A 22920-nucleotide genomic window follows, 5' to 3' on the forward strand; every position below is an offset into this window, starting at 1 on the left:
ACCAGGCACACACACACACACCACCAGCCATCAGTGCACGCTTTCCCCAGGCACACACACACACACCACCAGCCATCAGTGCACGCATTCACCAGGCATACACACCACCGGCCGTCAGTGCACGCTTTCACCAGGCACACACACACACACACACCACCAGCCATCAGTGCACGCTTTCACCAGGCATACACACCACCGGCCCTCAGTGCACACTCTCACCAGGCACAGACACCATCAGCCATCAGTGCCCGCATTCACCAGGCATAGACACCACCGCCGTCAGTGCACGGTTTCACCAGGCACACACACACACCCCACCAGCCATCAGAGCACGCTTTCACCAGGCATACACACCACCGGTCGTCAGTGCACGCTTTCACCAGGCACACACTCACACCACCAGCCATCAGTGCACGCTTTCACCAGGCATACACACCACCGGCCGTCAGTGCATACTCTCTCCAGACCCAGACGCCATCAGTCATCAGTGCACGCTTTCACCGGGCACAAACACCACCAGCCATCAGTGCACGCTTCCACCAGGCACACACCAGCAAACGGCAGTGCACGCTTTCACCAGGCACACACACCACCAGCCGTCAGTGCACGCTTTCACCAGGCACACACCACCAGCTGTCAGTGCACGCTTTCACCAGAGACACACACTACCAGCCATCAGTGCACGCTTCCACCAGGCGCACACACCACCAGCCGGCCAGGCACACACACACCACCAATTTACAAAAGGGGGTGGTGATGAACAGAGTGTCTGAATTGAGCAGACCACTCTTACCCAGTCCAAAGATCAGGGCTTGATCCATCACCGTTATTTATCTCACTGCCCCATCCCAGCTCAGAACATGGCTATATGCAAATCAGTCTGTCCCTGGCCCAGTGCATCATGGGAACAGGGCAGACTAAACTACCAAGCCAATTCTTTACCAGACACCACCAGCCATCATTGCATGCTTTCAACAGGCACACACACACACACCACCAGTGCACGCTTTCACCAGGCATACACACCACCGGCCATCAATGCACAATTTCACCGGGCACAGACACCATCAGTTGTCAGTGCACGCTTCCACCAGGCACACACAACCAGCCGTCAGTGCACGCTTTCACAAGGCATACACATCACCGGCCGTCAGTGCACACTTTCACCAGGCACACACACACACCACCAGCCATCAGTGCACGCTTTCACCAGGCATACACACCACTGGCCGTCAGTGCGCGCTTTCACCAGGCACACATACACACACACACCACCAGCCATCAGCGCACGCTTTCACCAGGCATACACACCACCGGCCGTCAGTTCACGCTTTCACCAGGCACACACACACACCGCCAGCCATCAGTGCACGCTTTCACCAGGCATACACACCACCGGCCGTCAGTGCACACTCTCACCAGGCACAGACACCATCAGTAATCAGTAAACGCTTTCACCAGGCACACACCACCAGCCGTCAGTGCACGCTTTCACCAGGCACACACACCACTGGTCGTCAGTGCACGCTTTCACCAGGCACACATACACACACACACCACCAGCCATCAGCGCACGCTTTCACCAGGCATACACACCACCGGCCGCCAGTTCACGCTTTCACCAGGCACACACACACACCGCCAGCCATCAGTGCACGCTTTCACCAGGCATACACACCACCGGCCGTCAGTGCACACTCTCACCAGGCACAGACACCATCAGTAATCAGTAAACGCTTTCACCAGGCACACACCACCAGCCGTCAGTGCACGCTTTCACCAGGCACACACACACACCGCCAGCCATCAGTGCACGCTTTCACCAGGCATCCACACCACCGGCCGTCAGTGCACACTTTCACCAGGCACAAACACCACCAGCCGTCAGTGCACACTTTCACCAGGCACAAACACCACCAGCCGTCAGTGCACGATTCCTCCAGGCACACACCACCAGCCATCAGTGCATGCGTTCACCAGGCACAAACACCACCAGCCGTCAGTGCACGCTTTAAGCAGGCACACACACCACCAACCGTCAGTGCGCGCTTTCACCAGGCACACACCACCAGCCATCAGTGCTGACCGGAAGTCCAAGACCAAGGCAGAAAGACGAAGACTGTGCGTGCCATGTAAAGTTTAAGGCTGGGACATCCAATGTACTGTTACTCTATTGACCGAGGAAACAGGACGCACGCCGCGCTGCAGTGGGGTGGCATGCTGACATCTACATCGAAGACGTTACACAAATCCGGGGCACTCCTCCTAGAGGATGAAAAGCTGCGTTGGCACTACCTCAACACAAACTTTCGCTCCTGCAGGTCACACTCCGGCATCGCTGCAACAGGAGCTCAACCTACCAAACTGCCGTACTGTGACTGCGGGCTAAGGCAGTCAGGTTGCACAATCTGTGCAGCGGGCCTGTATAGGCCCTGAATGTCAAACCGGCTGCCCAATAGCCACAGGAGACCCTGCTCTATACGCGCCCCCTGACCCCCGTAGCCGTACATATGAATGGAAAGGTGTCCGGCAGATCTGTGCGGTGCTACAGTGTCGCTTAAGAGGTCCCCGGAAGAGTGGTTGTCAGTTGTGCAGCAGGTGCAATACACGGACACCACCACTACCATGCACACACAGACACCACCACTGCCATGCACACACAGAAACCACCACTGCCATGCACACACGGAAACAACCACTGCCATGCACACACGGACACCACCACTGCCATACACACACGGGCACCACCACTGCCATGCACACACGGGCACCACCACTGCCATGCACACACGGGCACCACCACTGCCTTGCACACACGGACACCACCACTGCCATGCACACACGGACACCACCACTGCCATGCACACACGGACACCACCACTGCCATGCACACACGGACACCACCACTGCCATGCACACACGGACACCACCACTGCCATGCACACACGGACACCACCACTGCCATGCCATGCCAATGTTTATATACCAATTGCAAAAAAAAAAAAGTTAATGCAAAGCATTGTCATTTACAATGCCAGTAACTCAAACTTCAATGCTGCGAGACCTATTGCATTGCAAATGCTTGTTTTATTTTTTTTATAGCGATACCCAGGAATTTAAAAAACTGCAACAATTTTGATTGGCAAGACCTTGTCTCCGAGGAGGGCAAGTAACGGTCAGGTCAGGTGGTGTTCAGTTCACTGATTGACCTGATATCCAAGGAGGACCTGCATGCCAATGCAGGAGGGGGAAGTTGAAATAACCACCAGTGGAAATGCTGCTATCTCGCCACTTCGCCGACTAGGGGTTAAGACTGGGAGAAGAACTGCATGCATGTGAGAAGAGCTGGACTGCTTCCTCTAAAAGGACTAGCGTCACCTGCATTAAAGGGCCAGAGCGGAGAACTTCTTGACGAACCAAGTGCCCAGGAGTCATGAGGTTGCCGTAGTCAGCTGCGTAGAAGAAGCAACACTGAACCCTGAGCACAACACCTGGGTCATGGAGAGACTTCATGGCCTGCAGCCGGTGATAAGGGCTTCAGGCTGCTGATCTAAGGTTTCGGGAGCTCTCAATGTTGGCTGATTTTTGGCCTGGGTTCTCATCTGGTTGACTGGAAGAAGATCACATTTCTTTAACCATTGGAATTATCTTCCTTGCCCTTGTGGGTGTGGAAAGATCATGGGTGTACAATTCTGATCATTGACCCAGACTATTCCAGCAGTCCACTGATCACAGGCCATTGTAGATGCCCGATGCACATAGTTGCCTTGCCACTAGACAATCTTTAGCATGCCTGGTGAGTTCTGAGATACAGGCTCTACCCCTACCATCATCTAGTGGGATTCATGGATGAATTAGTCATCCTAACATGTGACCCCCTCCCCCCCCCCCCGAGTAGCCCAGTGGCTACTAAACTTGGACTTCAGTTATTGCACACACTGACTTCATTGGTGATTGCATTATTGATCATCTCCTTTGGCAACCACTCTGGCATCCTAAGGAAGCATTTTTTCTTACCTAAAAGGGTAGGCTCCTCTGTTATTGGTTGGTGAATTCTTGAGCATCTTTGGCCATTATTACAGCACCTGAGCAAAGTGGCCTCTGACCCTGGAATTCTGATCTGACCAAATCAGTTTCTTCATCTTATTGGGCAATTGATGCTAATGCAATCTGGAAAATGAGCAGAAACACTCCGATATCTAGGCCGGACTCATCGCAAATGCCCCGTTTCCTCCAGATTGGATGTACTCCCCTGAGGTACACCACAGGAATTACAGTGAAGTGGATGTGCTCAGCGGAGCTTTAAGACATTTCTATGAAAGAAGCCTAATGTGTGGTAAGGCCATTAAAATACACTTCTGCTAACCTTGCAAATTGACCACCAATGCAGGATCCAATAACTTTTCCTGCTATCCGACGTTACTGCTGATACGTCACTCGATGCATACAATGATACTGATGAATCGTGTAAAGCAGGCTTCTCCAACGAGTAGCTTGTGAGCTACCAGTATCTCGCCAGCTACCTGTAAGTAGGTGTTCTTTGTGCAGCTCAGCCCACTACTTAAGAAGCTTTTGTTTGGTTGAATTGACATATGTACATCAACATTGAAAAGTGTGTATTTAAGATGAAAATTTGCATATTTGCAGATATTGAAAGCTGATTTTTGGAGAAAACGAAATTATAATATTTATTTGATTGAAAAATCATGCAGTGTGGGGGAGACTTATTACTAAGGTTTTTACCTTTTTTATGTTACTTCTGGCAACCATGCCTGATGCAATCCTTCTAGTAATCTTGCATATAGTGCCCACTAAGGTAATATTGTCTGATGTGGTCACTATTACAGCACTTATAGTATTAGTAGCTCCGGATGATTTTCAGTGAACATAAGCAGTTCTTATTACAGAAAGGTTTGGAGAACTCTGGTGTAAAGCTATGCTGCCTAAACTGAAACTGTGGGGAGTTATGGACGAGGCGGACTTCTTCAATTAAACCAGTGTTGTTACTTGTAAATCGCATTATGCTTTAATGTGTAGGCTTAATTTAAGTCAGAGCATTGCAAGCACAAATGAAAGTGTGCACCCAACACTGATGGTGCACTGCATGTGCTTCTGGACTTGTTTGTGCAAGTGTGAGAATACTACTTCCTCTAACAGAGGAGCCCAACGAAAGCGCTTCCAGCAAGAGGATGCCTTTAGGAATTAGGACAGTATCAGTATTAAGCATTAAATAGTTGAAGCCAGCCTCCTAAAATCAAATAGACTGTTAATTAAATACAAAGTTGCACGAGCCTCCAATCTCTCAATTTAGACATTGAGACAAACTCAATAGCACCACTGGTTATATAGTTCTCACTAGACATATAAAGCATATCAAATATTGTCCCAAATGTAAATCTGTTTGGTTGATATAAAGAAGTGTGCTCTTCACAGTAAACACAAGCCGTCCCTGACCATCCACTCTAAGCAAATTAGTGATTAAAATGATTGTGGATTCAGGGGAGAAGGATATCAAAGACAACAAAGAAGTCAAGACAGGAAATCAATCAAATACTCCAATGCCGGACTCGCTGGTTAATGGAAAATGGAATCAAAAATTGAACAGGTATTTAATCTTACTGACGCTTTCCTCTGTGCATTACCTTACCCAAAGCACTAAAACGAACACTGACCTTTTGCAATGTAATGGCTTTTGAGACCTGTCAACAAGAATATCTGAAGCTGAATCAAGGATTAGCCCAGGGTGAGAAGTACATTTTGCAGAAATATTACAGCTAACCAAGAAAGGTGAAGCTTTCTAAAGAGACGTTAGAAATCTCAAAAACAGAAATTTTAGAGAGTGTCTTTGGTCTTTCTCAGAGTTTGGAAAAAGAGGCGACATCCTGCTCAACCATCCTGGAAATGTGGATCTCACGAGTTCTGGGAAAAACCTTTGTCAAATACTTTGTTTAGAGAGAGTGGACATAATCCCATCAAGCCTAGTAGCTACAATGAAACCACCTAGACCTCTGCTATTCAGACCCCTAGGGTATCAGCATAAAGAGACAAAACAGTGTCTAATGAAGAAACTGCAATATGTTTTATGGAATGGTGTCGGTATCGAAATTGTTATTGCACAGGACTACGCAAAAGTCACTGTGATCCGAAGAAAAGGCTTTCTATTTCAAACCAAAACTCCTAAGTGGGACCCTGTAGACAGAAAATAACTCAGAAAAGGAATACCATCTTCTTCATTAAGCCTGTGGGCCTTCACCTCTAACTTATCACAAACAGAGATGGACCATTAAGTGACAAAAGGTGTGGGAAGACTCCACATTGTACTATCAGTTGCCTCTATACCTTTTCCTTCTAGGTGCTCGTTCTGTTAGTTCAGCTTTGGTGTTTATTTTGAGACCTGTCTCATAAGGCTGCCTGATGGTAATAAGGTAATTTCTTAACCTGCTCTACTCATTATATATAAAGCGTTTTGTCAGACGTATTTTCAGTACTTACTCGGTTAATAAGGTGTGAGTACCTAATTTTCTACTTCAGCTTACTCTCATGCTCCTAACAAAATTCGCCAAAATGTCAGGGGTAGCAGAAGTGACATTGCATACCCTTTGACCTTAATGACATCACAGGAAGTCTCATCATATTACCCCTGACTTATTCCAGAAGGTGTGTTACATGACCTGACCCAACAATTGAGGATTTGCGTTTGATAGTATCCCAAAGTAACACAAATTTGCGTTGTGTGCTGTTTTGCGTTTTTTTTTCTCACGGGGACGTTCCAAGGGTGGCGCATTGGTTTTGATCCCTGTCAACGAACATTGGCAGAAAGGAATTTGCGCCATAATATTATGCCTCCTTGTGATGTACGTAATGGGGAGAAATGTTTTAATTTCTCCTCGTTTTCCCAACCTTGCATGTGAGCTGCATTATGCAGCACACACATAGTGGGAAAAGCCTTAGAACATAGTTTTTGTACTGGAAGGAACCCTTTCTAGTGCAAAACCCAAGCTTCAGAGAACATACATAACCTTGTACTATGGGCCAAGGGTGTGATCATTGGCACATGGAAGCCAAAAGTGTGCCAGCACAAGGGAAAATTTTAGGTCGAGTAATTTATTACTCGAAACTATTGTGTTGAAACTAACTCTTAAAACCAAGGGCTTTGGGAGACGGATAACGCACAGTGCATGTGCCCGTGCACACGCTTTTCTCCCGAGCCTCGGCATCACACTTCAAAGGAATTCCTTCCGATCCTTATCTCCTCAGGCACTTCGCGTCTACGTTTGTCTCCCAGGCTCCTCACAGTGCCATATGTCGTCAGGGCATCACACTTCTAACGTGAACGACCGTCTGCTCCTTGGAATACTGGCATGGTTGCCCAGTGCTGCCTGATCTTCTTCAAAGGCAGCTTGTAACCCGAGCTGCCCTCTGCCTTTGCATTCTGAACTCTTTCTTGGATTTCACACACAGTCCATAGCGCTTCCTTCTACCTTTCACCAGGCACACACACACACACCACCAGCCATCAGTGCACGCTTTCCCCAGGCACACACACACACACACCACCAGCCATCAGTGCACGCATTCACCAGGCATACACACCACCGGCCGTCAGTGCACGCTTTCACCAGGCACACACACACACACACACCACCAGCCATCAGTGCACGCTTTCACCAGGCATACACACCACCGGCCCTCAGTGCACACTCTCACCAGGCACAGACACCATCAGCCATCAGTGCCCGCATTCACCAGGCATAGACACCACCGCCGTCAGTGCACGGTTTCACCAGGCACACACACACACCCCACCAGCCATCAGAGCACGCTTTCACCAGGCATACACACCACCGGTCGTCAGTGCACGCTTTCACCAGGCACACACTCACACCACCAGCTATCAGTGCACGCTTTCACCAGGCATACACACCACCGGCCGTCAGTGCATACTCTCTCCAGACCCAGACGCCATCAGTCATCAGTGCACGCTTTCACCGGGCACAAACACCACCAGCCATCAGTGCACGCTTCCACCAGGTACACACCAGCAAACGGCAGTGCACGCTTTCACCAGGCACACACACCACCAGCCGTCAGTGCACGCTTTCACCAGGCACACACCACCAGCTGTCAGTGCACGCTTTCACCAGAGACACACACTACCAGCCATCAGTGCACGCTTCCACCAGGCGCACACACCACCAGCCGGCCAGGCACACACACACCACCAGCCATCATTGCATGCTTTCAACAGGCACACACACACACACCACCAGTGCACGCTTTCACCAGGCATACACACCACCGGCCATCAATGCACAATTTCACTGGGCACAGACACCATCAGTCGTCAGTGCACGCTTCCACCAGGCACACACAACCAGCCGTCAGTGCACGCTTTCACAAGGCATACACATCACCGGCCGTCAGTGCACACTTTCACCAGGCACACACACACACCACCAGCCATCAGTGCACGCTTTCACCAGGCATACACACCACTGGCCGTCAGTGCACGCTTTCACCAGGCACACATACACACACACACCACCAGCCATCAGCGCACGCTTTCACCAGGCATACACACCACCGGCCGTCAGTTCACGCTTTCACCAGGCACACAGACACACCGCCAGCCATCAGTGCACGCTTTCACCAGGCATACACACCACCGGCCGTCAGTGCACACTCTCACCAGGCACAGACACCATCAGTAATCAGTAAACGCTTTCACCAGGCACACACCACCAGCCGTCAGTGCACGCTTTCACCAGGCACACACACCACTGGCCGTCAGTGCACGCTTTCACCAGGCACACATACACACACACACCACCAGCCATCAGCGCACGCTTTCACCAGGCATACACACCACCGGCCGTCAGTTCACGCTTTCACCAGGCACACACACACACCGCCAGCCATCAGTGCACGCTTTCACCAGGCATACACACCACCGGCCGTCAGTGCACACTCTCACCAGGCACAGACACCATCAGTAATCAGTAAACGCTTTCACCAGGCACACACCACCAGCCGTCAGTGCACGCTTTCACCAGGCACACACACACACCGCCAGCCATCAGTGCACGCTTTCACCAGGCATCCACACCACCGGCCGTCAGTGCACACTTTCACCAGGCACAAACACCACCAGCCGTCAGTGCACACTTTCACCAGGCACAAACACCACCAGCCGTCAGTGCACGATTCCTCCAGGCACACACCACCAGCCATCAGTGCATGCTTTCACCAGGCACAAACACCACCAGCCGTCAGTGCACGCTTTAAGCAGGCACACACACCACCAACCGTCAGTGCGCGCTTTCACCAGGCACACACCACCAGCCATCAGTGCATGCTTTCACCAGGCACACACAGCACCAGGCGGCCAGGCACACACACAGCACCAGCCATCAGTGCATGCTTTCAAAAGGCACACACACACCACCAGTCATCAGTGCACGTTTTCACCAGGCATACACACCACCGGCCGTCACTCCACACTTTCACCGGGCACAGACACCATCAGTCGTCAGGGCACACACCACCAGCCGTCAGTGCACGCTTGTACCAGGAACACACCACCAGCCGTCAGTGCACGCTTTCACCAGGCACACACACCACAAGCCATCAGTGCACGCTTCCACCAGGCACACACACCACCAGCCGTCAGTGCACGCTTTCACCAGGCACACACGCCATCAGTGCACCATTTCTACAGGCATACACACCACCAGCCATCAGTGCACACATCAATTGTTAACGCATCCACAATTAACTATTGTAGCAATCGCAGTATGGCACACTTTACTTTTAAACATATTCATCTAAAGCGCAGCATGCCACCATTCCCTCACACTCAGCCCCCTCACACAATCTGCAATGGAACTTACACTCCAAATACCACTCAGTGCCACATAATTATATGCTACATAATTACACAGCACTCAATGCAACATACACTCCAAATTCCACTCAGTGCCACATAATTAAACACCACATAATTACACTCTACTGAATGCAACACACACTCCACACAATACCACTCAGTGCCACATAATTATATGCCACATAATTACACTGCACTCCATGCAACATACACTCCAAATACCACTCAGTGCCACATAATTAAACTCCACATAATTACTCTGCACTCAATGCAACGTACATTCCAAATACCACTCAGTGCCACATAATTACACACCACAGAATTACACTGTACTCAATGCAACAGACACTCCACACAATACCACTCAGTGCCACATAATTATATGCTTCATAATTACACAGCACTCAATGCAACATACACTCCAAATTCCACTCAGTGCCACATAATTAAACACCACATAATTACACTCTACTGAATGCAACACACACTCCACACAATACCACTCAGTGCCACATAATTATATGCCACATAATTACACTGCACTCAATGCAACATACACTCCAAATACCACTCAGTGCCACATAATTAAACTCCACATAATTACTCTGCACTCAATGCAACGTACATTCCAAATACCACTCAGTGCCACATAATTACACGCCACAGAATTACACTGTACTCAATGCAACAGACACTCCACACAATACCACTCAGTGCCACATAATTATATGCTTCATAATTACACTGCGCTCAACGCAATATACACTCCAAATAACACTCAGTGCCACATAGTTACGCGCCACATAATTACACTGCACTTAATGCAACATACACTCCAAATACCACTCAGTACCACATAATTACACGCCACATAATTACACTCTACTGAATGCAACACACACTCCACACAATACCACTCAGTGCCACATAATTATATGCTTCAGAATTACACTGCGCTCAACACAACATACACTCAAAATACCACTCAGTGCCACATAATTACACAGCACACAATGCAACATACACTCCAAATACCACTCCGTGCCACATAATTACACGCCACATAATTACACTGCACTCAATGCCACATACACTCCAAGTACCACTCAGTGCCACATAATTACACTACAATCAATGCAAAATACATTCCAAATACTGCTCAGTGCCACATAATTACACGCCACAGAATTACACTGCACTCAATGCAACATACACTCCAAATACCACTCAGTGCCACATAATTACACGCCACATAATTACAATGCACTCAATGCAACATACACTCTAAATACCACTCAGTGCCACATAGTTATATGCAGAAAGGTATAGGTGCCTTCAAGGGGATTTGTTTAACAAAATATAATTAAACGTGATTCAACTAACTCTTTAGGACAAGTCAATGGTCCTTTCAAGAATAAGGACCATTGACCTGTCCTAAAGAGTTAGTTGAATCACGTTTAATTATATTTTGTTAAACAAATCCCCTTGAAGGCACCTATACCTTTCTACTTACTCACCCAAGCCCTCAAGGGTATTTTGGGTTGCTCACTGTTCCTTAATCACATACTTATATGCAACATACACTCCAAATACCACTCAGTGCCACATAATCATACACCACATAATTACACTCAACTGAATGCAACACACACTCCACACAATACCACTCAGTGCCACATAATTACACACCACACAATTACACTCTACTGAATACAATATACACTCCCCATATTACTACTCAGTGCCATATAATTACATGCCTCATACTTACATTCTACTCAATGCAACATAAATACACTTTATCTATCTGTCTATCTATCACCCTTCTATCTCTCTATCACCCTCACCCTATTTATCTATCTATCGCACTCACTCTATCTATCTATCTATCGCATCACCACAGCATCACTCAGCACCACCAGAGCATCACTCATAGGTACCACAACATCACTCCACGCCACCACAGCATCAATCTTTGCAACCATTCAACAACTGGTTCAAATATGTTCTCTCAATGTTTCAAGCTTCATTACAAATGTCACAAAAATATGTTAATAGTTAACTTCTGTTCTTGGATTTTCATCACAATAAAGTACAATGAACATAATCTTCACAAAAGTTATTTACAAAAGCTATTACCATTATAAATTACAATAACTTTTAAGTATTAAATATTAAAAAAATAAAAGCCATTTTTATTGGTAATATCAATACATCTAAGTCACGTAAATACAACACATATTGCATTACAAATGCTATAGGTGTCACATTTGCGAAAGTTAAAACTATTGGCATTGTAAATGACAAAGCTATTCAATTCACTATTTTCCAAACCAACACATAAATAAAAAATTTGTCATTTACAATACCAATAGCCCAAACTTTCCTAATGCGAGACCTATTGCATTGCAAATGCTTGTTTTAGATATGGCACATTTATTCTCTTTCCCTTTGACACAAGGCAGCACAGCATATTTGGTGCAGTGTTGCCTTGCATCAAAGGTTAGAAAGTCTGTGTGTCCATCTCACTCACAAGCTGTTTAGGAAGCTGGCTCTGTCCAGGGGTTCCCTCAAAGTGTACAGGGCTCAATGCAAAACCCAAAGTGCTCTATTAGTGGTAGAGTGGATGAGCAGTCTTCGGCCTTAGACATCTATTGCACACACATGATTAGTAAAAGACGCATGACTCAAAAAGCAGATACAAGCCAGTTTTATAAAATTACAGTTTGTTTGTACTTTATTTTAAGACTCCCCTAGATCTTTATGCACAATTACTACTGCCCTTGCATCCGTCAGATAAACATCTCACATCTCTTCCCACATTCAACCGAAGGAGTGTAAATGTCCCTGGAAGACAGCCCCCCTAAAAACTTTCAAAATAGTCTGGTGCCTAGGAATTGAGATAAAGCGCATAGGATTGGTTGTACTAATAAAATGGACAATTAGGTAATCGGGAGGTGAAATGTATAATACTGTAATAATTTAGAACAAATTCAGGACCTGTGTGTTGTCCCTCCACGTACCAATTAGATAATCAAGAGATGAGGATTTACTTTAATTAGAGTGCATATTGCTTTTTAATGTTTTATATCTATGTTTTTGGTCAAGTTTCACATCAACGCGTTTCAGGAGTCAAGCTCCCTTGTTCACGATGTTTTACCACCATTTTTTCCAAGTTAAAATACACAGTGTAGTGATAGTAGGAAGCGACGATGGACATAGTTTCGTGTGGGGCTCAGCTTTGTGGAAAACAACGGCCATATTTAAATGTGTTACTTATACCAGCATTCACATGTCTATATTCACCACAAACCAACTCAATTAACAATCCTTTCATTAATCCTTAGTTAAAATCCATTGGAACTTTTTTTGAAACGAATATATACAAATTCGGAATATTGTTTCCTTAATTTTGTACAATTAAAATAAACTTAGATTAAAACGTTTATAAAATAAGATTGTACATGTTTTTAATTTTCAGAAAGTGCAAGTGCGATTTAAAATTGGCAATTTTCGGTTAGTTGAAAAATACGGCGGCAAGTGCCTATTTCCATTTGTTCTCAGTACTTTTGATTTCCCAAGTGCCAGTGCAACAATGCAATTCTATATTATGCATGCCTGATTAGCTAAAAGATAACTTGCAGAAGAAACGTAAATATAAATCAAAACAATTTCCTATGATATCGATCATGAACTTATATCAATTCAAAGAAAGTTAGTAAGTGTCTAGGATCAGTGTATATTTCTCCGATTAAATTTGACTCCTTAAAAGTGCTAGTGCTTATGTAAACAATAATAATTTCTTAATGTAAACAATACACTCTTTTCAATGCAAACCCGTTTTCAACACAGTACTCTATTTAAGGAATTACGTGTAAGTGCATGGGTAATCTAAATACCACTACTTATGTACACAATGATAATCTCTCAATGTAAACATTTCACACTTTTCACTGCAAACCAATTTCAATACAGTACTCAATTGCAAAAAGAAAGTGCAAATGCATATGTAAACTAAACACCATTTTCCCTAAAATCCGTTTCATTTCAGTGCAAATATATCAAAAAGTGCAAATGCATAATTATTCCTATATTGCAAGTACTATTTTTGCCCACTTGATGACACCGTTCCGTTTATTACGAATATCAGAACATACTATCACTGTAGAATAAAATAAAGGAGTTTTTTTTTTTGCTTTAAAAAAACTCAAACAATTCATGGTTCGAAGTGCAGATTCACATATTAAACACTCTTCATCATAACAATCAGGACAGGCATGTATAGAGGTCCTCATCTACGTTCAGTCCATGCGGTTCCTTGCAATTGAATTCTAAAATAAAGTATGTCTCTAACTTGCGGAGTTCTCTTTCCCTGTCTCCCCCTCTCTTTTTCTTGGGGACCTCTGCTATACATGTATATTGCAGACTTACAGGATTACTTTGATGATGGAATTCAAAATGCTGTGCAATGTGATACGTTCTGTCCTGATTGATAATCGCTCGCCTGTGTTGTAGGATTCGTTGATGAACAGGTAGAGTAGTACTACCTATATATATTTTAGGACAAGAACATTGTAACAGATACACGACAAAATTACTTTTACAGTTCATAAAACTTCTCATGGTTACGGTTTTATTAAAAAATGTTCTAAAATCAGTACGATTCATGCCATGTTGACATACCTTGCATTTCAAACAATTTTTGAAACCATGATTTTTTTTCTCAGCTTGTTAGAGATACCCTTCTTTTTTCAGTAAATTCACTTCTTACAATCATATCTTTGAGCGATTTGTATTTCCTATAAGTAATCTCAGGATTTCTTTTTACTCTAGGATCTAACACTGGATCACTTCTTACAAGATACCAGTGTTTTCTCAGGATAGATTTAACTTCCTTATGTTTTATATTAAAAGTAGTTATAAATCCTGCTGTTTTTTTAGTTCCAGAAGGTACAAACAGTATCTTTTACCGTACTAGATTTTTCACTTTAGTGAATGCCCCTTTCAATGTATAGGACTTATATCCCCTTTGTGTAAATCTTTGAGTGATCTCTTTTTCAATTTTATCAAACTCTTCCTCGCTGCTACAGGTTCTCCTAGCTCTATAGTACTCCCCAAACGGAATACTTCTTATCAATGCGGCTGGATGAGCACTTTCCGCATGGAGAACTGAATTTCCAGCAGTAGCTTTGCGAAAGACAGTTGTTTCCAGTTTCCCATCAAGGGGTCTGATTCGAATATCCAAAAAATCTATTGTGGTTGTACTGTGATGAACCACAAACTCTAGATTTAGAGAGTTTTGATTAAGGTCACCATAAACAGTTTGATGTCTGTCTCCGTACCCTGCCAGAGTACGAAGACATCATCGATAAACCTAACCCACAACAGAACATGTTCAGTACACTGGTCGAGGGGACCACCCGAGCACCTGTTCCTCCCACCAGCCGAGATGTCAATTGGCATAACGGGGGGCGAAACAGAGCCAGGGGGCTGCGTTGCAGAGAGTTGTAAAAAGGGCTGTGGCCTCATTACACCTCTCTGCAATGCAGCTCCCTGGCGCATACTGGAGGTACCTGATGGGCTAGATGGCCCCCAGGGACCCCCAAAATACAATGGGAATTAGTTCCCCCTCTGTAAACGCGCCAGGTGGCTGCCTTGCGGAGACCTGTAAAGAGGAGACGCCCCTTTTTACACCTCATTGCAAGGCAGCCCCCTGGCGCATACTGGAAGTTCCTGACCCCCTAGGCCTGCTCAGCGGGTCCCACAAGGCCCCCCAATTTTTTTTTTGTTTTGAAAAAAATCCTAGGGATACATGCAGGGTACATGTACCCTGCTGATCCCCCAAAAACAACCATTAAGGCACTTCTCTGCAAACGCACCCTCTGGCGCGTATGCAGAGGGAGAAATCATTTCCCTTGAATACTGGGGGTTCCTGGGGGGCAAGTAGCCCACCAGGAACCTCCAGTATCTGCTAGGGGGCTACCTTGCAGAGACGTGTAAAAAGGCCACGCCCCTTTTTATACCTCTCTGCAACGCAGCCCCCTGAGCATTCTGGAGGTTCCTGGTGGGCTAGTTGGCCTCCAGGCACCCCCAGTATTCAAGGGGAATTAGTTCTCCCTCTGCAAACGTGCCAGGGGGCGCGTTTGCAGAGTGGTGCAATCCGTCACCTCAAGCCCTGCCCCCTCCCTGCATCACCCTGCAAATGCGCCCCCTGGGGTGTTTGCAGAGGGGGAAGTAATTTCCCTTGAATACTGGGGGTCCCTGGGGGCCAACTAGCTCACCAGGTACCTCCAGTAAGTGCCAAGGAGCTGCTTTGCAGAGTGTTGTAAAAAGGGGCATGGCCTCATTACACTTCTCTGCAATGCAGCTCCCTGGCGCATACTGGAGGTTCCTGGTGGGCTAGTTGGCCCCCAGGGACCCCCAATATGCAAGGGGAATTAGTTCCCGTTCTGTGAACGTGCCAGGGGGCTGCGTTGCAGAGAGGTGTAAAAAGGGGCGTGGCCTCATTACACCTCTGTGCAACGCAGCCCCCTGGCGCACACTGGAGGTTCCTGGTGGGGTAGTTGGCCCCCAGGGACCCCAAGTATTCAAGGGAATTAGTTCCCCCCTCTGCAAACGTGCCAGGGGGCTGCCTTGCAGAGACGTGTAAAGAGGCCACGCCCCTTTTTACACCTCTCTGCAAGGCAGCTCCCTGGCGCATACTAGAGGTTTCTGACCCCCTAGGCCAGCTCAGGGGGTCCCACAAGGACCCCCAAGGCCAAATGTTTTAGAAAAAATCCCGGGATACGTGCAGGGTACGTGTACCCTGCCGATCCCAAATAAAACTATAAAGGCGCCACTCTGCAAATGCGCCCCTCGCACGTTTGCAGAAGGGGAAATAATACCACTTGAATAGTGAGAGTCCCTGGGGGCCAAGTAGCCCACCAGGAACCTCCTGTATGCGCTAGGGTGCTGCCTTGCAGAGACGTGTAAAGAGGCCACGCCCCTTTTACACCTCTCTGCAACGCAGCACCCTGGCGCATACTGGAGGTTCCTGGTGGGTAGTTGGCCCCCAGGGACCCCCAATATGCAAGGAGAATTAGTTCCCCCTCTGTAAACGCGCCAGGGGGCTGCGTTGCAGAGAGGTGTAATGAGGCCACGCCCCTTTTTACACCTCTCTGCAACGCAGCCCCCTGACACATACTGGAAGTTCCTGGTGGGCTAGTTGGCCTCCAGTGACCCCCAGTATGCAAGGGGACTTAATCCCCCAACTTAGAACGCGCTACAGGCCGTGTTTGCACAGTGGTGAAGGTAGAGGGCGGGGCTTGAGGTGATGTGTGCAAACATGTCCTGTGGCGCGTTTTAAGTTGGGGAAATAATTCTTCTTCAATCCAGAGGTTCCCTAGGGGCCAACTATTCCAACAGGTACCTCCATTAAGCGCCATGGAGCTGCGCTGCAGCGTGTTGTAAAAAGGGGGCGTGCCCTCTGAACACCTCTCTGCAACACAGCTCCGTGACGCATACTGGAGGTACCTGGTGGGCTAGTTGGCTCACAGGGGACCTCAGGATTGAAGAGGAATTAATTCCCCAATCTAAAACGCGCCACAGTGCGTGTTTGCACACGTCACCTCAGGCCCCACCCCCTTCCTTCACTATTGAGCACAATATTCCTCTAAAATCAGCGGAACTACAAATTCTGATGTACTCACCTGTTATCACAAGAGACGTCAGTGCTGCATCTTTGAGCCCGGTACGGACCCTGAAAAGTAAATCTAAGCGTACTTATCAGTAACTTGTATTTCCTTCCATAGGAATCTATTGTGTGGTTTTCACCAGAAAAGTTTGTGTCTATTTTTGAAACGTACAAATATTCCTCTAAAATCAGCGGAACTACGAATTCCGATTTACTCACCTGTTATCAGGAGAGACCTCAGTGCTGCATCTTTGAGCCCACTACTGATCATGAAAAGTAATTCTAATCGTAGTTACAGTAACTTGAATTTCCTTTCTAGGCTAACATTGACTAGTTTCACTTGGAAATTTTTCTAAGTGTGGAGTTTTGGAACTTAAAAAATTCTTCAAAAATCAGCCGAACTACAAATTTGGATTTACTCACCTGTTATCAGGAGAGACCGAAGTCCTGCATCTTTCAGCCCACTACTGATCCTGAAAAGTAGTTCTAACCATACTTGCAGTAACTTGAATTTCCTTCCATAGGCTAACATTGACTGGTTTCACTTGGAAGTTTTTCTAAGTGTGGAGTTTTTGAACTTTAAAAAATTCTTCAAAAATCAGGCGAACTACGAATTCCGATTTACTCACCTGTTATCAGGAGATACCTCAGTGCTGCATCTTTCAGCTTACTACTATTCCTGAAAAGTAAATTTAACTGTACTTACCAGTAACTTGAATTTCCTTCCATAGGATATCATTGCCTGCTATATAAAATATTTATAAAAAAAAAAATATTAAATAAAAAAATAAATATTACAATTTCAATATTTTTAAATACTTTTTTTCAATTGATATTAAAAATATGTAATGTAATTTAATAAATAAAATATCTAAAAATAAATACTTTAAAACAATATAGTAAATTAGTATAAAAAAAAATAACAATACATTTAAAAATTATCATTTGCAAAACCTTTCAAATTCACTGAAAAAACCATAGGTTTCAGCCACGTTATAGTTAGGAATTAGCATTTAAAAAAACTTTAAAATTCACTGAAAAAACAATAGGTTTCAGGCACGTTATTGTTAGGAATTGGTATTTATAAAAAACCCTAAAAATTCACTGAAAAAAACATAGGTTTCACGCTTGTTATAGTTAGCTGGGCATTTCACTCATACAAAACCATTGAAATTCCCCCGCTATAGTTAGTTCAGCTAACTATAACTCACAAGGCCGCAATGCACTGCTGATGACGTCACATATTACATCACTCACAACATTGTCAGTGGCATCACTCATCACTGAATCCTCTGATCCTCTCCATACAACAAACAGGTCGTCGATGAAACTGCTCCAGTGGAGAATATTTTCTTCCCATTCTTTGTGGAACTCGACCCAGACCACCTGCTCCTCCCAGCAGCCCATTTGCAAATTAGCATAGCTAGGGGCGAAGCAAATACCCATTGCGGTTCCACAAAGCTGATGATACATGTCATTATTAAAGAGGAAACAGTTATTCTTCAAACACACCTATACCATCGTAAGTAGCATTTGGGTATGCGACCAAAGGCCAATTGGGCGTTGACTCAGGAAATATTTCACTGCTTGTAAGCCATCATCATGTCTAATGCTAGTGTATAGCGTGGTTACATCAATAGTAACCAATAGCATATCCTCTTCCCAAGGGAGGTCATAGATTTTTCTAAGAAAGTCACTGGAGTCCTGAATGTAGGAAGGCAATAACTTGACAAAAGGGCAAATGAAAGAGTTAACATATTTGGAGGTATTTTCTAACGCCCCACCAATAGCTGATATAATTGGACGCCCTGGCGGATTTTTTTAAATTCACGGGGACCTTGGGAATAAGGTAAAAAACAGGTGTTATAGGATTGGAAGTCTTCAAAAATTGCCATTCTTCCCTAGTGATGAAACATTGATTATACCATTCATCAAGTTGTCCACTGTAGGATCTAAGGCTGCTCTGCATTATCGCCTCAGTTGTTTTCGCATAGTTAGTGCTATTACCGAGCTGTTGATGGGCTTCACCCAAGTATTTTGCTTTATCCCACAGGACAACATTCCCATCTTTATCTGCGTCTCGCACAACACAATTACCCTTGGATTTCAATTTTGTAATTAACGCAGAATACTCTTTTTCATGCTGGGTGAGTTTTTTATGTTTTACACTGGTGCATTTTTCAAGATTTTTAAGGTCATTCATAACTAGTTCATTAAAGATGCCCACCGCGTCTTTGGTGCTCATAGGAATACATCTTGATACTGGTCGGAATCCTGATTGAACACTGATATCAATCTCCACTTCATGTTCTCCTGCTACCTCAGAGACCTGGCTGGTGATCAATGGTCTAGATTTATCATGTTCAATCATCATTCCTAAACCTGTCTCAGAACTGGTTCCAAGTTGCTCATCCATTGGTTTCAAGTCAAGTAATAAATCCATATCAGCAACTGAAAGCTGGTTGGTTTGCATAGCAGCACTCATCTGCTCTCCGACCTTTTGACCTTTCGGATGACTTGATGCAAAATACTTCTTCAATTTGAGAGATCTTATAAATTTAAAAGTATCTACCCTCGTTGCAACATAATTAAAGTCCGCTGGTGGACAATATGATAGAGCTAGTTGTAAAAAAAATTCTTCTTTATCAGAAAGGTTGAGATTGGTCAAGTTAATTACTGTCCCTTTCTCCTCTGCAGTTGCAGATTCCATTATTTTTTGCTTTTCGTAGAAGACGCATTGTTGGAGTTTGGCTCCTTTGCGCCTCTGTTTCCTTTGCCACATTATAATATTCTTGTAACCTAAAACTCAGTTTACATAAGGATCACACTATTTTTCCATATAGCACTTGCACCCAACTTGAGGTATCGAGGCACTGTAGAACAACTTGTGTTGACGTTATTCAGCATGCTAATAGCTGCTTCTAATGTTCCTCTTTAGTATCAAATCAATACGTTTGTGTTTTTGTTTTTTAGGGTCAGGTGGTGAGCTGGACATTGTGGTGACCTCTAACAAAGAAGTGAAAGTTGCTGCTATTCGTGATGCTTTTCAGGAGGTCTTTGGTATGGCAGTAGTAACGGGAGAAGCTGGACAGTCAAACATTGCACCTCAGCCTGTGGGGTATGCTGCTGGACTAAAGGTGAGTCAGTACAATACAGCTGTCCTAACAGCAGTTGCTAATGCAACAACAGTAATAATCATTTTAACTGAACTTGGGTTAAGTGAGTTAAAATTTTATTGAGTGGACTAAGGTAATCGATTTAACAGGAAACCGAATGTAGTGATATTTTATGTGCTAGTGGTTTAGTATGGTCTATAAGGTAATTTCCCACTGAAGAGTTATATGATGTCCACATTCAGGTTTGCTCTTTTGTTTTCATCTTTCTTAAGTAACTAGACTGTGTCAGTATGGTTGCATTTGCTTTAAATCGGTATCTGATGTTTCTGTAATTGTATTCCAAACTAAATGAATGGCAGTATGATTTTGACAAAATAAATTATTTACTTATGCCTCCTTTCCCATCTGAGGTGTAGACAACCAACCATGAATCTCTAGACATCTCTTTTTCAGTTTGATTCGAGGTGTAACCCTTCACCTTGCAGAGTCAGCCTTGAGGCCTCGGCACCAGATGTTTCTTGGCTGTCCTCTTTTCCTTTTGCCTTGAGGGTTCCAGGTGGGGGCTTGCCTGGTGGTGTTTGATGCAGACTTGCGGATGGTGTGACCTATCCATCTCCAGCATCTATTCATGATTTCTTCATGAGCAGGGAGTTTGAAAGTCTGCTGCCATAGGCTGTGTTGCTTATGGTGTTTGGCATGCAGATTTGAAGGAATTTCCTCAGACAGGTGTTGATTAAAGTCTAGACTTTGTTGGTGGTGGTCACTATTGTCTTAATAGAAACTTTATACAGAAGGACCTATTTTATATTGATGTTAACAAGCCTGCTCTCGGTTTGCAGTGTTAGATCCTTGGAGATCCATATCTTCTTTAGCCAAATGAAGGCAGCACTTGTTTTGCCAAATCTTGCCTTGACCTTGGCGTCTGTGCTGCCCTGCTTGTCTAAGTCACTGCCTAGGTATGTGAAGGCTTCAACACATTCCAAGCTTCTCCTGCACGAGTGACTGCAGTTGTGCTGGCCGTGTTAGCATTCACCTTCTTGATTTTTCCCCTGTGGATGTTGAGGGCAAGTTGTGCTGATGTGGTTTCCACATTGCCTGTCTTCTCTTGCACCTGCAGATTTGTATGGGAGAGTAGGGCCAGGTAATCTACACAGTCCAGGTCATAGAGCTACATCCAAGGCATCCACTGGATCCTATTTCTCCTCCTTCACTTGAATGCCTTCATGATCCAGCCTATGACCAGAATGTAGAGAAAAGACTAGTGCAAACAACCCTGGCAGACACCGTTCCTCACTTGCAAGGTTTACCATGAGTTGTCCTTCACGAACTGTCCTGCAGGTCATTCCCTCGTAAGAGTTCCTGATGATTCTTTAGAGTTTATCTGGCACAGCTAGTGGCGGAGGAGTTTCCAAAGGGTCTCTCTGTCCATGCCTTTGAATGCCTTCTCATAGTCTATAAAGCTATCATAGAGAGGAGAGTTCCATTCCATCAACTGCACAATGAAGATGGACAGTGTTGCAATCTGGTCTGTGCAGGATCTATCTATGCGGAAGGCTCCTAGCTGGTCTCGCATCTGAGGGTCAATTTATTCCTTCATTCTGTTCAGAATGACTCTGTTGAACACTTTGGCTGGGGTTGGTAGTTGACAGTTGTGGTCTGTAGTTTGTGCAAAAAATAAATTAATGCACTTTATTTGTATTTTTCAACCACTTCATCAATGGTAATGTTAGTTGGGAGAAATTCTAACTGTGGACACCCTCATTTTGTACCTCAATGTATGCTGGTTTTTGGATGTTAACTCTGCCTCTGTTCCCATATGCACAATGTATAATGACTATCTGCTCATCCCATTATTAACATAATTGCAGCATGGCATTTTACAAGTCATTATGCCAATGGCTGTGAGGTTTAGTTATCCTTGACAGTGTATTGTAAGTTGACATTATGTGTACAGAGTTTTATATGTGCCTTTTTAAAAAGGTCTTGCATGTGTTTATGTGGTATTTGTATACTTCAGAGCTAACCAAAAGGCAGTAGAGAACTGCAAAAACTTAAAGGCAAAGATGCAGTCAGTTAGTGATTGAAGGCACATCTGAGTGCTGAGAGTAGGACTGTTGCTCCTCATAAGGTAGTGTTTTTAGGAGGTGTGTCTCAGCTCACTCCTGAATTGGAACTTAGCTTCCAATTAAATTTTAATTCCCGATCCTATGTTCAGGTAAAGGAAGAAGGCCTATTGCCTTGTTTTT

The 22920-nt window shown here is 45.1% G+C and overlaps 1 protein-coding gene across 2 annotated transcripts in view; it reads left to right on the forward strand.

Moving 5' to 3' along the window:
* PRRC1 (proline rich coiled-coil 1) overlaps positions 1–22920 on the forward strand; it is a 194243-nt gene that overhangs the window by 104084 nt on the left and 67239 nt on the right. For both annotated transcript variants that reach the window (XM_086961114.1, XM_086961115.1), the window contains exon 6: positions 20532–20695. In XM_086961114.1, the coding sequence (XP_086817240.1) occupies positions 20532–20695 (164 nt within the window). The remainder of the gene's footprint in view (positions 1–20531; positions 20696–22920) is intronic.

This window comes from Lissotriton vulgaris, chromosome 3_1 (assembly GCF_964263255.1).
Source record: "Lissotriton vulgaris chromosome 3_1, aLisVul1.2, whole genome shotgun sequence".
Lineage (NCBI taxonomy): Eukaryota > Metazoa > Chordata > Amphibia > Caudata > Salamandridae > Lissotriton > Lissotriton vulgaris.